At 41.9% G+C, this 17,874-nt stretch overlaps 1 protein-coding gene across 2 annotated transcripts; it reads left to right on the forward strand.

Annotated features, from left to right (window-relative positions):
• The first annotated feature begins 3,277 nt into the window (after positions 1–3,277).
• Positions 3,278–17,637, forward strand: LOC134601501 (3 beta-hydroxysteroid dehydrogenase/Delta 5-->4-isomerase-like). Of its 2 annotated transcripts, none has more exons than XM_063446005.1 (4): positions 3,278–3,344; positions 4,734–4,897; positions 13,752–13,916; positions 15,536–17,637. In XM_063446005.1, the coding sequence occupies exons 1-4, from the start codon at positions 3,328–3,330 to the stop codon at positions 16,351–16,353; spliced, it is 1,164 nt and encodes a 387-aa protein (XP_063302075.1). In that variant the 5' UTR covers positions 3,278–3,327; the 3' UTR covers positions 16,354–17,637. The 2 variants fall into 2 exon arrangements, with proteins under 2 accessions (XP_063302075.1, XP_063302083.1); XM_063446013.1 differs by having other exon boundaries at positions 15,542–17,637.
• Positions 17,638–17,874: the final 237 nt, after the last annotated feature.

Consider the following 17,874-nt stretch of genomic DNA (forward strand, 5'->3'; position numbering starts at 1 on the left):
TTACAGCAGCAGAGTAGAGGCTGCATCCGAGGAGTTACACGTAGAACTCCCTCCTGCCCCGCATCCGACATCGCTGAAGGGGTTAAAACCCCTTCAGACACGTACCTAAATCCAGCGCCGATGACCCTCGGCGCTGGGTCAGGCTCCACCCACACTCCTCCCCTGCCGACGTCAGCCAGCGGGGGAGACCTAATGCGCAAGCAGTTGCCCAAGTAATATACTCACAGACCGTTGGTACAGTTACCTGTTGTTTGATTGACAGCCAAGGGGGGTGTAACAAGGTTAATTTGTCAAAGTGACAATTTGATATTTTTGTAAAATAAAATAAAAGAGGACACACTCATTACACAAAAAGCACTTCAGTAGGATCAACTTCTTCAGGGGTCTGAACCTCCCTACTAAAACTAGCCCTATACTATGCCTTGGCTAGGCAACCTGTGGACCTCCAAATGTGGTCTACATCTCCTATAATGCTCTTACACCCATAATGCTAACACAGAAATCAGGGGAAACGTAACTCAGAACATCTGGAGTGCCTAAGGTTGCCTAACCCTAAATCCAACTCTAGTCAACTGCGATGCACTGTGTGTTCTATCATGGCCAGTAGGCTTGGACTGGCCAGTGTGCAAACCAGCCAATCAGGGATATCAAAGTTTCTCTACGTCCAGCACATGCAGGGCCGATGCTCAGTGAGCGTGGCCGAAGCAAGGTACTAATTCCCTTTATCTTCATCGGCCGGTGGGGAGATCAGAGATCTTCTTCACCAGCCCTTTAGTGAGACATGCAGAGTGGTGCAGGGAGCGTCGGGACTCACCTCCTGCTTAGAGGCAGCTGGGGCATATTCTCTCAAGCTCCGATCACTGAGAGTGTTGCTGCGGGTTACCATGGCAACACACTCAGTAACGCTGGAGTTCATCTAAAGTAGGTGTGCTATATGCACATACATTACATTCAGCGGAAACACATACACACTACAGGCCAGAGCCACATATAGTACACCAATGACTCCTATACACACACACACACTACATCACAAACAATCACCTCTATGCACATGCAATCCCACAATCAGCCTCCAACCACAATGCCCAAATGAGGTGCCGAATTAGGACGTGGAATGTTGCCCACTGCGGTTGAAGCAGGGGTCAAGTCCTGGGGAAAAAAGTGTGGGAACCCACCCAAGTTCCCCCCCCCCCATACACTTGTATGCATATATAAATGCACACACACACACTGACAGGTGCACACAGACACACACACTCACAGACCCACACACATGCTCAGGCACTCACAGACACACGCACATACACACTCAGACACACACTTACTCACAGACACACACACATACACTTACAGACACACATATACACTCACAGATGCACTCACATACTCAGACACTCACAGACACACATACACTCACAGACACAAACACACACACAAATTATTCATATTTTTTTTAATGTACAAATGTCCACCCAGCCTTCCTACCTGAAGAGCTGGTGTGGACCTTTCCCTGGGGTCCAGTGGGGCCTCAGTGCGGTGGGCGGCTGTCTACCTGTCAGACGCGGCGAGGGAGCTGCGTGCTCCCACACGCTGCGCGGGCTGTCTACTGATGCCGGGAGCCGGAATATGATGTCATATTCCGGCTCCCAGCATCAGCAAAAGGCGTGCGAGAGAGCAGAGAGAACACAGTTCCCTTGCCACGTCTGACGGCGTTCCCAGGGAAAGGTCCACACCAGCTCTGTCTGTTCTACTTGACCCTCAAAACAGAGCCTTGTCTCGTTCTTGGGGGGATTTATTGTATGCTGTTCCAGTTTGACTGCGAGGAATGTAAACCTATTTGTATGGTTTTTCCTATTCGGCTGTTTACAGCATTCGTATGGTTCCGGTTTGGCTGTTTACGGCATTCATATGCTTCTCCGATTCGGTGGATTGGTATCTACAGTAGCTGCCTGTATATCTGGAAGGGGAAAATCTACTAAACGGCTTTAACCCCTTTTATGCCTGGGGGTGCCGTTACAAATACCTATTAATATGAAATCTGTTCGTCAAGAACATAATATACTTATATAATATCGCAGCTATGGTATACTAAAATAAAGATCTAATATGCTCATGTAGGATCATTACGATATCCTCAACTTATATGAATCTTTTTTTAATGTAAATCTTACATATCTATCCTCTTAGCGGAGTAAGTGTTATTAATACATAAAGGAAAAGGAAAAAAATAATAATAATAAATAAATTGAACTAAACTTATCCCGTGATTAACAATCTTAAAATATATATTTACTTCAATACTTAAAGTTATGTGGCTCTTGATGCCAGGAAGCCAAGTCTTACTGTGGGAAGAGATTTAATGTGAATTCATTTCCAGGACTGATAGAAATTAACTCCTTAACCAAACGGAAGAAATCCCATCTACCTATTGTCCTTTAAGTAGCCTTACAGTAGCTCTTCTGTGTTCCCCACGTGTATCAATGAGACTTGGACATACCGGTTGTCCTTTCTTGCACCTCTTTTGGTAGATAATAAGCACTGCATACAAGGGACACCCAACAGGCTTGTCGTTCTGGCGATACTCTGACTTAGTAATCTGACCATTACTGTTTGCCCCTTGTCAAAGTCTTTTCACTGGCCCATTTTTCCTGTTTAGAACACGTGAAATTCAAGAACTGAGTGTTCACTTTCTGCCGAATATATCCCACCCATAACTGGTGACATTGTAACGATAATAATCAATGTTATTCACTTCATGTGTCAGTGGGTTTAACCCCTTAAGGACACATGACATGTGTGACATGTCATTATTCCCTTTTATTTCAGAAGTTTGGTCCTTAAGGGGTTAATGTTGTGGCTGATCAGTGTATGTTCTATAAATCAAATTGCGAAAAATCGTTTTTGAATTTGCATTATTAAATGATGCTATATATATATATATATGAAACATGGGGGATGGTTGCACTCACCTGAACATGCTTAAATGGGGTGCTGCTGGGGGCCATATTATACAATAAACAATACACAAGATCCAGAGCACTCTCCTATCTACTAAACAGCAACTTCAATGTTGACAGATTTTATTAATTTTTAAAAGTTTTTTTAAAAACACCTAATCTATGCGCTGGATCTTGTGTATTGATTATTGTATAATATGGCCCCCAGCAGCACCCCATTTAAGCATGTTCAGGTGAGTGCAACCACCCCCCATGTTTCATATATATATATTTGGGAGTCTAGCCAACTCCTTGGTTTTGCACCCCTCCCTGTTACAGGTGCCTCATCTCAGGTCCCTATTTAGCCTTGTACTGCAGAGAGCCTCAGATGGAATTTTTTCCCAAGTAAGTGGTTAATCTCATAAGAGCAGACATTAGACTGTGAGAGTAGGACCTGCCAAGGATGGGGTACATTGACGTTGTGGCAGGCTTATGCAATGTATGATCATATAATGTAACTAAATCCCCATTGTTTTTTTGTTTTTTTGTTTTTTGCCTAGATTAGGTGTTTTTAAAAAAACTTTTAAAAACTAATAAAATCTGTCAACATTGAAGTTACTGTTTAGTAGATAGGAGAGTGCGCTGGATCTTGTGTATTGTTTATTGTATAATATGGCCCCCAGCAGCACCCCATTTAAGCATGTTCAGGTGAGTGCAACCACCCCCCATGTTTTATATATAATTTCACAGCTGCTGTATTAACTTCAAGTCATGCCGTGTTAACCCTTCATCCACTGCATTCATGTAAAGGGCCAAGATAGCACCAGGATGGAATGCAATGGCCTTGGTATAAATCTGCTAAACAAACAGCGTAACAGACACAGCTAACAGTTTGCTGAAAGTTACTTATTAGTATTTAAAGGATCTCATTCACATCAAAGCTTTTATTAAAGGCGTTTGCAGGAGATGGAGTGCTTTAACGCTGTTACAACCGGCTTTGTCCTAAATCCTTTATATTGAAAATCATTTCTCAACTCACTGCTTAGCCAATAATCCCCTTGACTGAGCCCCAAGTGTCCATTTTAGCCACATCGATCCCTAAAATTCTGATAGTTTCTAAGCTTACAATTTATCATCCAAGCTGTTATCAAACTTACACCCAGCGGTGGTTTTATGTGGACAGAGTTTGCTGAAATATTTTTAGAAGTTGCCGTTTTGAAGGATGTAATGGTTAATATATGGCGTAACAGCTTGTTGGCCCAATGAAAAATCAGATTTCCATTAGGATTCAAAAAAGTTTATTCCCAGTTTGTGACAAAGTTGGAAATTGTTTCAAATGATTGTTTTGTCAGCAGATAGAGAGATGTGAAAAGCTTGTTTTGACGTACGATGTAACTCTGCAACGTAATTGGTGAAAGATGAGTTTTGGGGTTCATTTAGTCATGGTGTATGTTTTAGCAATACACTTTTCACGTTGTACTTTATATCCCCCCAGCCCCATCTTAAAACAACTGCAAAGATAGGAGTGTCTGAATGCGCGTCTCCCCCGACTGCCAATGTGTGAATATTTCATTTGTTTGAAGGCCATCAGAGCCGCACTGTTTTGTTTAGTTGGCAAGTCAAGGATTTTGTGTCTTGCAAGGAAAATGTCCTTCAAAGTAGACGATGGGTTGGAGTTTAGGAAGCGGTGTATAAAGAGAGCCTACTGGCATCCAGTTACCTCCAGTTAAACCTTCGGGGCGGTACGTTTACTTCTCCGTGGCTCTGGCTAAAACTTTGTTTTGGGTATTTTAGAGTTATAATGGCGATGCCCTTGGCAGGGATGCGGTGCCTGGTGACCGGGGCAGGTGGTTTCCTTGGGCAGAGGATAGTTCGGTTCCTGCTTGAGGAGGGAGAGATGGAGGAGATACGTGCAATGGATAAAGTGATCAGTTCAGATCTGCTGGCGATATGTGAACGTGAGTCACATCATATAAACATCACATGTAGTTTAACACACATGACCACATACTAATCTCACAAGCACTAACCGAACAACAAATAAAACTATATCAGTAAGGGAATGACACGCTAACATGTGTTTGGAAGGGACACACACGGCTCACATGTACACGGCTATTAGACTGAGTAACATGCTAATCTGCACTGTAAGGTGCATGTAATATGCTACTAGAAAGGACACAGCTAAAACACACAGTGGCATACTAATCGGAAGTTATGCTGGTCACAGATATTACATGGAGGGGCATGCTAATGTAGGGACATAGTTCATACAGTGACACACTAACATGTATCTCTAAGGGACACGGCATTGGTGACATACTAACCTCTATCTGTGAGTGACATGTTTATTACACTGTGTGACACTGTATCTGTGAGTGACATAGCTTTTACACTTAGTAACAGTCTCCCCAGCACACGGCGATGTGGTAAAATGGTGGTTTAATTTGCCATTTAACAAGCATTATCAACATTTCAACACAGAGTGTCCTTTTCAAGCCATGGCTATGTGTGACACTCTAATACCTATCATTAAGGGACACGGCTATAACACTGTGTGACACGCTAACATGTATCTGTAAGGGACACGGCTATTACACTGTGTGACACGCTAGCATGTATCTGTAAGGGACTCGGTTATTACACTATGTGGCACACTAACCTGTATCTGTAAGGGACTCAGTGTGTCACACAGTGTAATAACTGAGTCCCTTACAGATACATGTTAGTGTGTCACACAGTGTAATAGCCGTGTCCCTTACAGATACAGGTTAGTGTGTCACAGTGTAATTGCAATGTCCCTTACAGATACATGTTAGTGTGTCACAGTGTAATTGCAATGTCCCTTACAGATACATGTTAGTGTGTCACACAGTGTAATAACTAACATGTATCTGTAAGGGACATTGCAATTACACTGTGACACACTAACATGTATCTGTAAGGGACACGGCTATTACACTGTGTGACACACTAACATGTATCTGTAAGGGACATGGCTATTACACTGACACACTAACATGTATCTGTAAGGGACATGGCTATTACACTGACACACTAACATGTATCTGTAAGGGACACGGCTATTACACTGTGTGACACACTAACATGTATCTGTAAGGGACATGGCTATTACACTGTATGACACGCTAGCATGTATCTGTATGGGACATGGCTATTACACTGACACACTAACATGTATCTGTAAGGGACATGGCTATTACACTGACACACTAACATGTATCTGTAAGGGACACGGCTATTACACTGTGTGACACACTAACATGTATCTGTAAGGGACATGGCTATTACACTGTATGACACGCTAGCATGTATCTGTATGGGACATGGCTATTACACTGTATGACACGCTAGCATGTATCTGTAAGGAACATGGCTATTACACTGTATGACACGCTAGCATGTATCTGTAAGGGACATGGCTATTACACTGTATGACACGCTAGCATGTATCTGTAAGGGACATGGCTATTACACTGTGTGACACACTAACATGTATCTGTAAGGGACACGGCTATTACACTGTATGACACGCTAACATGTATCTGTAAGGGACATGGCTATTACACTGTATGACACGCTAGCATGTATCTGTAAGGGACATGGCTATTACACTGTATGACACGCTAGCATGTATCTGTAAGGGACACGGCTATTACACTGTGTGATACAGTAACATGTATCTGTAAGGGACACGGCTATTACACTGTGTGGCACACTAACATGTATCTGTAAGGGACATGGCAATTACACTGACACACTAACATGTATCTGTAAGGGACACGGCTATTACACTGTGTGACACGCTAACATGTATCTGTGGGACATGGCTATTACACTGTATGACACGCTAGCATGTATCTGTAAGGGACACGGCTATTACACTGTGTGATACAGTAACATGTATCTGTAAGGGACACGGCTATTACACTGTGTGACACACTAACATGTATCTGTAAGGGACATGGCAATTACACTGACACACTAACATGTATCTGTAAGGGACACGGCTATTACACTGTGTGACACACTAACATGTATCTGTAAGGGACATGGCTATTACACTGTATGACACGCTAGCATGTATCTGTAAGGCTATTACACTGACACGCTAGCATGTATCTGTAAGGAACATGGCTATTACACTGTGTGACACACTAACATGTATCTGTAAGGGACATGGCTATTACACTGTATGACACGCTAGCATGTATCTGTAAGGCTATTACACTGTATGACACGCTAGCATGTATCTGTAAGGGACACGGCTATTACACTGTGTGACACACTAACATGTATCTGTAAGGGACACGGCTATTACACTGTGTGACACACTAACATGTATCTGTAAGGGACATGGCTATTACACTGTGACACGCTAGCATGTATCTGTAAGGGACACGGCTATTACACTGTGTGACACACTAACATGTATCAGTAAGGGACACGGCTATTACACTGTGTGACACACTAACATGTATCTGTAAGGGACACGGCTATTACACTGTGTGACACACTAACATGTATCTGTAAGGGACATGGCTATTACACTGTATGACACGCTAGCATGTATCTGTAAGGGACTCAGTTATTACACTGTGTGACACACTAACATGTATCTGTAAGGGACATGGCTATTACACTGTGACACACTAACATGTATCTGTAAGGGACACGGCTATTACACTGTGTGACACACTAACATGTATCTGTAAGGGACATGGCTATTACACTGTATGACACGCTAGCATGTATCTGTAAGGGACATTGCTATTACACTGTGTGACACGCTAACATGTATCTGTAAGGGACATGGATATTACACTGTATGACACGCTAGCATGTATCTGTAAGGGACTCAGTTATTACACTGTGTGACACACTAACATGTATCTGTAAGGGACATGGCTATTACACTGTGACACGCTAGCATGTATCTGTAAGGGACACGGCTATTGCACTGTGTGACACACTAACATAGAAACATAGAAACATAGAAACATAGAATGTGACGGCAGATAAGAACCATTCGGCCCATCTAGTCTGCCCAGTTTTCTAAATACTTTCATTAGTCCCTGGCCTTATCTTATAGTTAGGATAGCCTTATGCCTATCCCATGCTTAAACTCCTTTACTGTGTTAACCTCTACCACTTCAGCTGGAAGGCTATTCCATGCATCCACTACCCTCTCAGTAAAGTAATACTTCCTGGTATTATTTTTAAACCTTTAACCCTCTAATTTAAGACTATGTCCTCTTGTTGTGGTAGTTTTTCTTCTTTTAAATATAGTCTCCTCCTTTACTGTGTTGATTCCCTTTATGTATTTAAATGTTTCCATCATATCCCCCCTGTCTCGTCTTTCCTCCAAGCTATACATGTTAAGATCCTTCAACCTTTCCTGGTAAGTTTTATCCTGCAATCCATGAACCAGTTTAGTAGCCCTTCTTTGAACTCTCTCTAAGGTATCAATATCCTTCTGAAGATAGGGTCTCCAGTACTGTGTACAGTACTCCAAGTGAGGTCTCACCAGTGTTCTGTACAATGGCATGAGCACTTCCCTCTTTCTACTGCTAATACCTCTCCCTATACAACCAAGCATTCTGCTAGCATTTCCTGCTGCTCTATTACATTGTCTGCCTACCTTTAAGTCATCAGAAATAATCACCCCTAAATCCCTTTCCTCAGATGTTGAGGTTAGGACTCTATCAAATATTTTGTACTCTACCCTTGGGTTTTTACGTCCAAGATGCATTATCTTGCACTTATCCACATTAAATGTCAGTTGCCACAACTCTGACCATTTTTCTAGTTTACCTAAATCATTTTCCATTTGGCTTATCCCTCCTGGAACATCAACCCTGTTACATATCTTAGTATCATCCGCAAAAAGACACACCTTACCATCAAGACCTTCTGCAATATCACTAATAAAAATATTAAAGAGAATGGGTCCAAGTACAGATCCCTGAGGTACCCCACTGGTGACAAGCCCAAGCTTCGAATATACTCCATTGACTACAACCCTCTGTTGCCTGTCACTCAGCCACTGCCTTACCCATTCAACAATATTCGAATCCAAACTCAAAGATTGTAGTTTATTGATAAGCCTTCTATGTGCAACAGTGTCAAAAGCCTTACTGAAATCGAGGTAAGCAATGTCTACTGCACCACCCTGATCTATAATTTTAGTTACCCAATCAAAAAAATCAATAAGATTAGTTTGGCATGATCTCCCTGAAGTAAACCCATGTTGTCTCTGGTCTTGAAATCCATGTGTTTTTAGATGTTCAACAATCCTATCCTTTAACATGGTTTCCATCACTTTCCCCACTACTGAAGTAAGGCTTACTGGCCTATAGTTGCCCGACTCCTCCCTATTACCTTTCTTGTGAATGGGCACAACATTCGCTAACTTCCAATCTTCTGGGACTACTCCTGTTATCAATGATTGGTTAAATAAATCTGTTAATGGTTTTGCTAGTACACCACTAAGCTCTTTTAATAGCTTTGGGTGTATTCCATCAGGTCCCATTGACTTATTTGTCTTTACTTTTGACAGTTGAAATAGAACCTCTTCCTCTGTAAACTCACATGTAATAAATGACTCATTTATCCTTTTTGTTAACAGAGGTCCCTTTCCTTCATTTTCATCTGTAAATACCGAACAAAAATATTCATTGAGGCAGTCAGCTAGACTGTCAGCTAGACTAACATGTATCTGTAAGGGACACGGCTATTACACTGTGTGACACACTAACATGTATCTGTAAGGGACATGGCTATTACACTGTATGACACGCTAGCATGTATCTGTAAGGGACATTGCTATTACACTGTGTGACACGCTAACATGTATCTGTAAGGGACATGGCTATTACACTGTATGACACGCTAGCATGTATCTGTAAGGGACACGGCTATTACACTGGGTGACACGCTAGCATGTATCTGTAAGGGACATGGCTATTACACTGTATGACACACTAACATGTATCTGTAAGGGACATGGCTATTACACTGTATGACACGCTAGCATGTATCTGTAAGGCTATTACACTGTATGACACGCTAGCATGTATCTGTAAGGGACATGGCTATTACACTGTATGACACGCTAGCATGTATCTGTAAGGCTATTACACTGTATGACACGCTAACATGTATCTGTAAGGGACACGGCTATTACACTGTGTGACACACTAACATGTATCTGTAAGGGACACGGCTATTACACTGTGTGACACACTAACATGTATCTGTAAGGGACATGGCTATTACACTGTATGACACGCTAGCATGTATCTGTAAGGCTATTACACTGTATGACACGCTAGCATGTATCTGTAAGGAACATGGCTATTACACTGTGTGACACGCTAGCATTTATCTGTAAGGCTATTACACTGTATGACACGCTAGCATGTATCTGTAAGGGACACGGCTATTACACTGTGTGACACACTAACATGTATCTGTAAGGGACATGGCTATTACACTGTATGACACGCTAGCATGTATCTGTAAGGGACTCAGTTATTACACTGTGTGACACACTAACATGTATCTGTAAGGGACATGGCTATTACACTGTGACACGCTAGCATGTATCTGTAAGGGACACGGCTATTACACTGTGTGACACACTAACATGTATCTGTAAGGGACACTGCTATTACACAGTGTGACACACTAACATGTATCTGTAAGGGACATGGCTATTACACTGTATGACACGCTAGCATGTATCTGTAAGGGACATTGCTATTACACTGTGTGACACGCTAACATGTATCTGTAAGGGACATGGATATTACACTGTATGACACGCTAGCATGTATCTGTAAGGGACTCAGTTATTACACTGTGTGACACACTAACATGTATCTGTAAGGGACATGGCTATTACACTGTGACACGCTAGCATGTATCTGTAAGGGACACGGCTATTGCACTGTGTGACACACTAACATGTATCTGTAAGGGACACGGCTATTACACTGTGTGACACACTAACATGTATCTGTAAGGGACATGGCTATTACACTGTATGACACGCTAGCATGTATCTGTAAGGGACATTGCTATTACACTGTGTGACACGCTAACATGTATCTGTAAGGGACATGGATATTACACTGTATGACACGCTAGCATGTATCTGTAAGGGACATGGCTATTACACTGTATGACACGCTAGCATGTATCTGTAAGGCTATTACACTGTATGACACGCTAGCATGTATCTGTAAGGCTATTACACTGTATGACACGCTAACATGTATCTGTAAGGGACACGGCTATTACACTGTGTGACACACTAACATGTATCTGTAAGGGACATGGCTATTACACTGTATGACACGCTAGCATGTATCTGTAAGGGACTCAGTTATTACACTGTGTGACACACTAACATGTATCTGTAAGGGACATGGCTATTACACTGTGACACGCTAGCATGTATCTGTAAGGGACACGGCTATTACACTGTGTGACACACTAACATGTATCTGTAAGGGACACGGCTATTACACAGTGTGACACACTAACATGTATCTGTAAGGGACATGGCTATTACACTGTGACACGCTAGCATGTATCTGTAAGGGACACGGCTATTACACTGTGTGACACACTAACATGTATCTGTAAGGGACACGGCTATTACACAGTGTGACACACTAACATGTATCTGTAAGGGACATGGCTATTACACTGTATGACACGCTAGCATGTATCTGTAAGGGACATTGCTATTACACTGTGTGACACGCTAACATGTATCTGTAAGGGACATGGATATTACACTGTATGACACGCTAGCATGTATCTGTAAGGGACTCAGTTATTACACTGTGTGACACACTAACATGTATCTGTAAGGGACATGGCTATTACACTGTGACACGCTAGCATGTATCTGTAAGGGACACGGCTATTGCACTGTGTGACACACTAACATGTATCTGTAAGGGACACGGCTATTACACTGTGTGACACACTAACATGTATCTGTAAGGGACATGGCTATTACACTGTATGACACGCTAGCATGTATCTGTAAGGGACATTGCTATTACACTGTGTGACACGCTAACATGTATCTGTAAGGGACATGGATATTACACTGTATGACACGCTAGCATGTATCTGTAAGGGACATGGCTATTACACTGTATGACACGCTAGCATGTATCTGTAAGGCTATTACACTGTATGACACGCTAGCATGTATCTGTAAGGCTATTACACTGTATGACACGCTAACATGTATCTGTAAGGGACACGGCTATTACACTGTGTGACACACTAACATGTATCTGTAAGGGACATGGCTATTACACTGTATGACACGCTAGCATGTATCTGTAAGGGACTCAGTTATTACACTGTGTGACACACTAACATGTATCTGTAAGGGACATGGCTATTACACTGTGACACGCTAGCATGTATCTGTAAGGGACACGGCTATTACACTGTGTGACACACTAACATGTATCTGTAAGGGACATGGCTATTACACAGTGTGACACACTAACATGTATCTGTAAGGGACATGGCTATTACACTGTATGACACGCTAGCATGTATCTGTAAGGGACATTGCTATTACACTGTGTGACACGCTAACATGTATCTGTAAGGGACATGGATATTACACTGTATGACACGCTAGCATGTATCTGTAAGGGACTCAGTTATTACACTGTGTGACACACTAACATGTATCTGTAAGGGACATGGCTATTACACTGTGACACGCTAGCATGTATCTGTAAGGGACACGGCTATTGCACTGTGTGACACACTAACATGTATCTGTAAGGGACACGGCTATTACACTGTGTGACACACTAACATGTATCTGTAAGGGACATGGCTATTACACTGTATGACACGCTAGCATGTATCTGTAAGGGACATTGCTATTACACTGTGTGACACGCTAACATGTATCTGTAAGGGACATGGATATTACACTGTATGACACGCTAGCATGTATCTGTAAGGGACTCAGTTATTACACTGTGTGACACACTAACATGTATCTGTAAGGGACATGGCTATTACACTGTGACACGCTAGCATGTATCTGTAAGGGACACGGCTATTGCACTGTGTGACACACTAACATGTATCTGTAAGGGACACGGCTATTACACTGTGTGACACACTAACATGTATCTGTAAGGGACATGGCTATTACACTGTATGACACGCTAGCATGTATCTGTAAGGGACATTGCTATTACACTGTGTGACACGCTAACATGTATCTGTAAGGGACATGGATATTACACTGTATGACACGCTAGCATGTATCTGTAAGGGACTCAGTTATTACACTGTGTGACACACTAACATGTATCTGTAAGGGACATGGCTATTACACTGTGACACGCTAGCATGTATCTGTAAGGGACACGGCTATTACACTGTGTGACACGCTAGCATGTATCTGTAAGGGACATGGCTATTACACTGTATGACACACTAACATGTATCTGTAAGGGACTTAGTTATTACACTGTGTGACACAGTAACATGAAGTGTAAGGGAAGGTGGGAATTGTGCAGATCTTACTGATGGGAAATAGCTGAGTTGGCTCATTATTCCAGATTGGTTAGTTTATCCTTTTATTCTGCACTACGGCTGGTTTAGTAAATCAATCCGGCTGCAGTAACGTACAATCCCAGACTTTCTATCAGATAGCAATATATTGTTGGACAGCACCTCCCATTACCCTCAGCCATACCATGCATTGTTTAAGACGTCTGTCACTCACAGAGTTCAAGGGCCGCAAGCTGGTGAAGCTTCTCCAGGGAGATATCTGTGATGAGGACTTTCTCCAGCAATGCTGCCAGTCGGTGGACGTGGTGATACATAGCGCAGCCATCATCGACCCAATGGAAAAAATCAGCACCGAGACTCTGATAGCGATCAACGTCACCGGTAAGAAATACAGAACTGGATCTTATCATCTTATCCCACCTCATTCCTGCCTGCCAAAAATATACCATAAATATAAAGAGTTATTCACTAAAGGGCCAACTTACATTTGAAATTTGCTCTGAAGGAATTCCCAGCAATTCTCACATTTGTGAATAATCTAGTTAATACTATACGACTGATATCCTGCAAAGTTTACTAATTAGTGATCAATTCTCCAATAACTTGAGAAAACGACAGATTGTAAGAATCTTTCTGCTCACATTCAATTGTTCAGTTAGTTACTGCACTACATAACATGTTGGCGCTATATAAATAACATTAATAAAAACAGAATGACATTTGCAGATAAAACCCTAAAACAAATGATGTAAATGGAGTTAGGACAGCCCTGCTTGAAGACAGGTGATTTGCCAGTAATAGCTCAATACCCGCTCTACTTCTAATTAATTTTACTAATATTATGAGTATTTACTAAAACTTCCGCTAGTGAGAAAATGATTCTGATACACTCAATGTTATGAGGTCAAGCCTTACTGTACCCTCCTATTAGTTCTGATCTGAGAGTGATAGCAGCTATATTAACACAGGTATACCCTGTACCCCAAGCCCCAGCCCTAACCCTATACACCCCAATACAAAACTCTCTCTGATACCACCCACTATGTGCCTGTACCCCATCTCATCACAGGGGAGAGCAGTTTACTTGGGTGTGAACGGCAGTTTTCATTGACATATACACACAGACATACAAACACATAAACATAATTAAAGACATACACAAACACAATCATAGACCCACACATGCACCCATACAATCACAGACATAAACACACATAATCACAAACATGCACAAACACAATCACAGACCCACAAATGCACTCATACAATCACAGACCTATACACACAATCACATACATACACACACACACATAAATCAGATATATATGCACACATACATATACACACATACACAAACAGAATCACTGACCCACACACATACAATCACAGACAAACAACCAGATACACACATAATTACTGGCTGACCCACACAAAAATCTATTTCACGACCACACATTTAGTAATTAAGAGGTCCACCATCCTCCCTACCTTGCTCTGGGATCTCGGAAGTGAATCCTCTCCCTGGTGGCCAGTGGTTGCTGCTGTGATGGGAACACTGTGGTTTTCCTGCACAGGACCCTTGCACGCACAGTAGTGATCTCGATGCCAAGATTACGACATATCCCAGCTGCTGGTTCATTTCAGAGCGCGCGAGGGAGCTGTGCAGAAAGAGCACAGTAGGTTATGGGCTCCATACCTACCTCACCATCCAGGACGGCAACTGGCCCACATTACAAGCAGTTCAGGGCAGCGGGTTGAACATGGCTGATCTAGTATGTCAGAATATAATGCCCCCCACCCAGAGTTTTGGAGAATTCTCCTATTTTTATTTGCCTGTTGAAGTGATGGATCATATTTGAATATTCATATCACATATAGATTACATTTCTTAATTTTTGTCCTCTTTTTTTACACTATTTTATATTTATTATAAATTTACAAATTATTTCACATATGTGTTATATATATTTTGTAACAATGTTACTTATTTTTTGACCAAGGAACAGAGAATCTCCTTGAGGCCTGTGTGCAGAATGATGTGCGTTACTTTATCTTCACAAGCAGTGTGGAGGTCGTAGGACCCAACACTAGCGGGGATCCAATTGTCAACGGTCATGAGGACCTTGTGTACGTGGGCAAGCTTCGATCCCCCTATGGACAAAGTAAGAGACTGGCAGAGGAGAGGGTGCTGAAGGCCAATGGTCGGGCACTGAAATCTGGTGGTATACTCATTACTTGTTCCTTAAGGCCCATGTACATCTATGGTGAGGGGTCCCAGTTCCTGGAGATGCACCTTGTCCAAGCAATAAGTAATGGTAATGTCTTCCACAGACTATCCAGAAAGGAAGCATTGGTGAACCCTGTCTACGTGGGCAATGTTGCTTGGGCTCACGTACAGGCTGCTAGGGCAATGAATGATCCAGACAAAGCCAAGAAGATAGCAGGGAACTTCTATTACATTTCAGACGACACTCCACATATTAGCTACTCCGATATCAACCACGAGTTGGGCAAAGAGCTTGGGCTAGGAGTAGAACCAAGGCTAACTCTTCCATTCAATCTGTTGTACTACGCAGCTTTCCTACTGGAGGTCTTACGTTTCCTGCTGAAGCCTTTTGTGAGATATGTGCCACCATTCACCCGCCACCTAGTGCTTCTCCTCAACACAGCATTTACTTTCTCCTATAATAAGGCCCAGAGAGATATGGGCTACAAGCCGCACTACACCTGGGAAGAGTCCAAGCAACTGACCACCACATGGATGGCATCTGTGATGGCAAACCAGAAGGAGCAACTGAGAAAGAGCAAGAGCAATTAGTACAGAGACGGGCAACATCAATCAATGACTAAACCATCTTAAAAGACACCTACAGGGTTGGTGACAGAAGCCAGATTCTGATCACTGCCGACCTGGACTCATTCAACAGGACCACATTCTTATCTTTTAAATAAGTTTTGTTCCAGATCTTTAGAGTGACTCGGACATAATCGGAGTTATTCACTAACCTGAAAATTGGGGGCAATTCAGAGTGAATTTCAAAGGCCAAAATAGCTGAATTGGAACATTTCTCTAGGTCAGCTACGCTTCCCGTTCATCTATAACAGTTTTCTCCTTAAATTTCCATCAATCCTCACTAGTGAATAAATCTGTAAATTATAAATGGTGTAATAACCCCCAGAATGATGTAAACAACTTCTCTACAAGATTCTAAATGACTTCATCATTTTCTGTAATATCATTCACAATGATGTCATGAGGTTCCATTAATGATTTAGAGATATTCTGCATTAAATCAGTTGGTCTAGAATGCTTCAGAAGAATGTCCTTAGTTTATAGTTTATAATTATAAAACGAAGTGAACGTTTCATGCTCACTGACATATAGACCAAAGCTATCAAGGTATTAAATCAGAAACCAATCACAAGCTTTCAATGGCTGCTGTCTCATTAAATTAACGTTTATCCCTTCCTGTTTTCAGAAATCTGTGATTAACCGCTTCATGTAACACATACTTATATTCCTTTATATTCATTCAGACAGAACATGCGCTGTCTGCACACAGTGATCGTATTTACTAACACAGTCTAACAGGAGTATAGCATTTATGATAGTAGATACATATAGCTCCAGAACGGAAGCAGATAATCGGTGTACGCGACTTGCATGTTTAAGGGACATTCTGTGCACCATAACAACTTCATCAGAATGAGAGTGGCTGAGAACTTTATGGTTAATCCATTCATTAACGGGTATAACCGCTGGATCTGGCGCTCAGAATCTCCTCGCACTGTGACACTTTGTCTTAAAATGAGACTCAGCGCTCAGCTCCGGACATTGAGTTAATATCACCAACTCCGCCTCTTGGATCAGTAAATTACAGAGTTAATGCTTCCTCACAAGATTACCGACAGGAAACTTTACCTGACTACTTACCACCATTACTTACCATAAGCAGAGATTTATCAATTGTTTTCCTCGTTAAATAATATACTCAGTGTATCCAGCCCTGTCAAATGTGGTTGATTACTTAAAAAAAATATAAAACTTTTAAAAACAACCTGAATCGAAGTTATAATTTGTCGCCAGTGAGTGGCACTGCTGCTTAACAATGTGAGAAAAAATGCAATAAATGTGAACTGCATGTACAAGTGTCTGTGAGCGTATTCCTTGGAGTGTATATCTATATATAAATATGTGTTTGTCTGTTGGTATGTACCTGTATATATGTATATCTGTAAGTGGGTACTTGTATGTGTGAGTGTCTGTGAGCATGTACATGTATGTATGAATTTTTGTGAGTATGAGACTGTATGTATTAGTATCTGTAAATGTGTACTT

Source organism: Pelobates fuscus, chromosome 1, assembly GCF_036172605.1.
Source record: "Pelobates fuscus isolate aPelFus1 chromosome 1, aPelFus1.pri, whole genome shotgun sequence".
Lineage (NCBI taxonomy): Eukaryota > Metazoa > Chordata > Amphibia > Anura > Pelobatidae > Pelobates > Pelobates fuscus.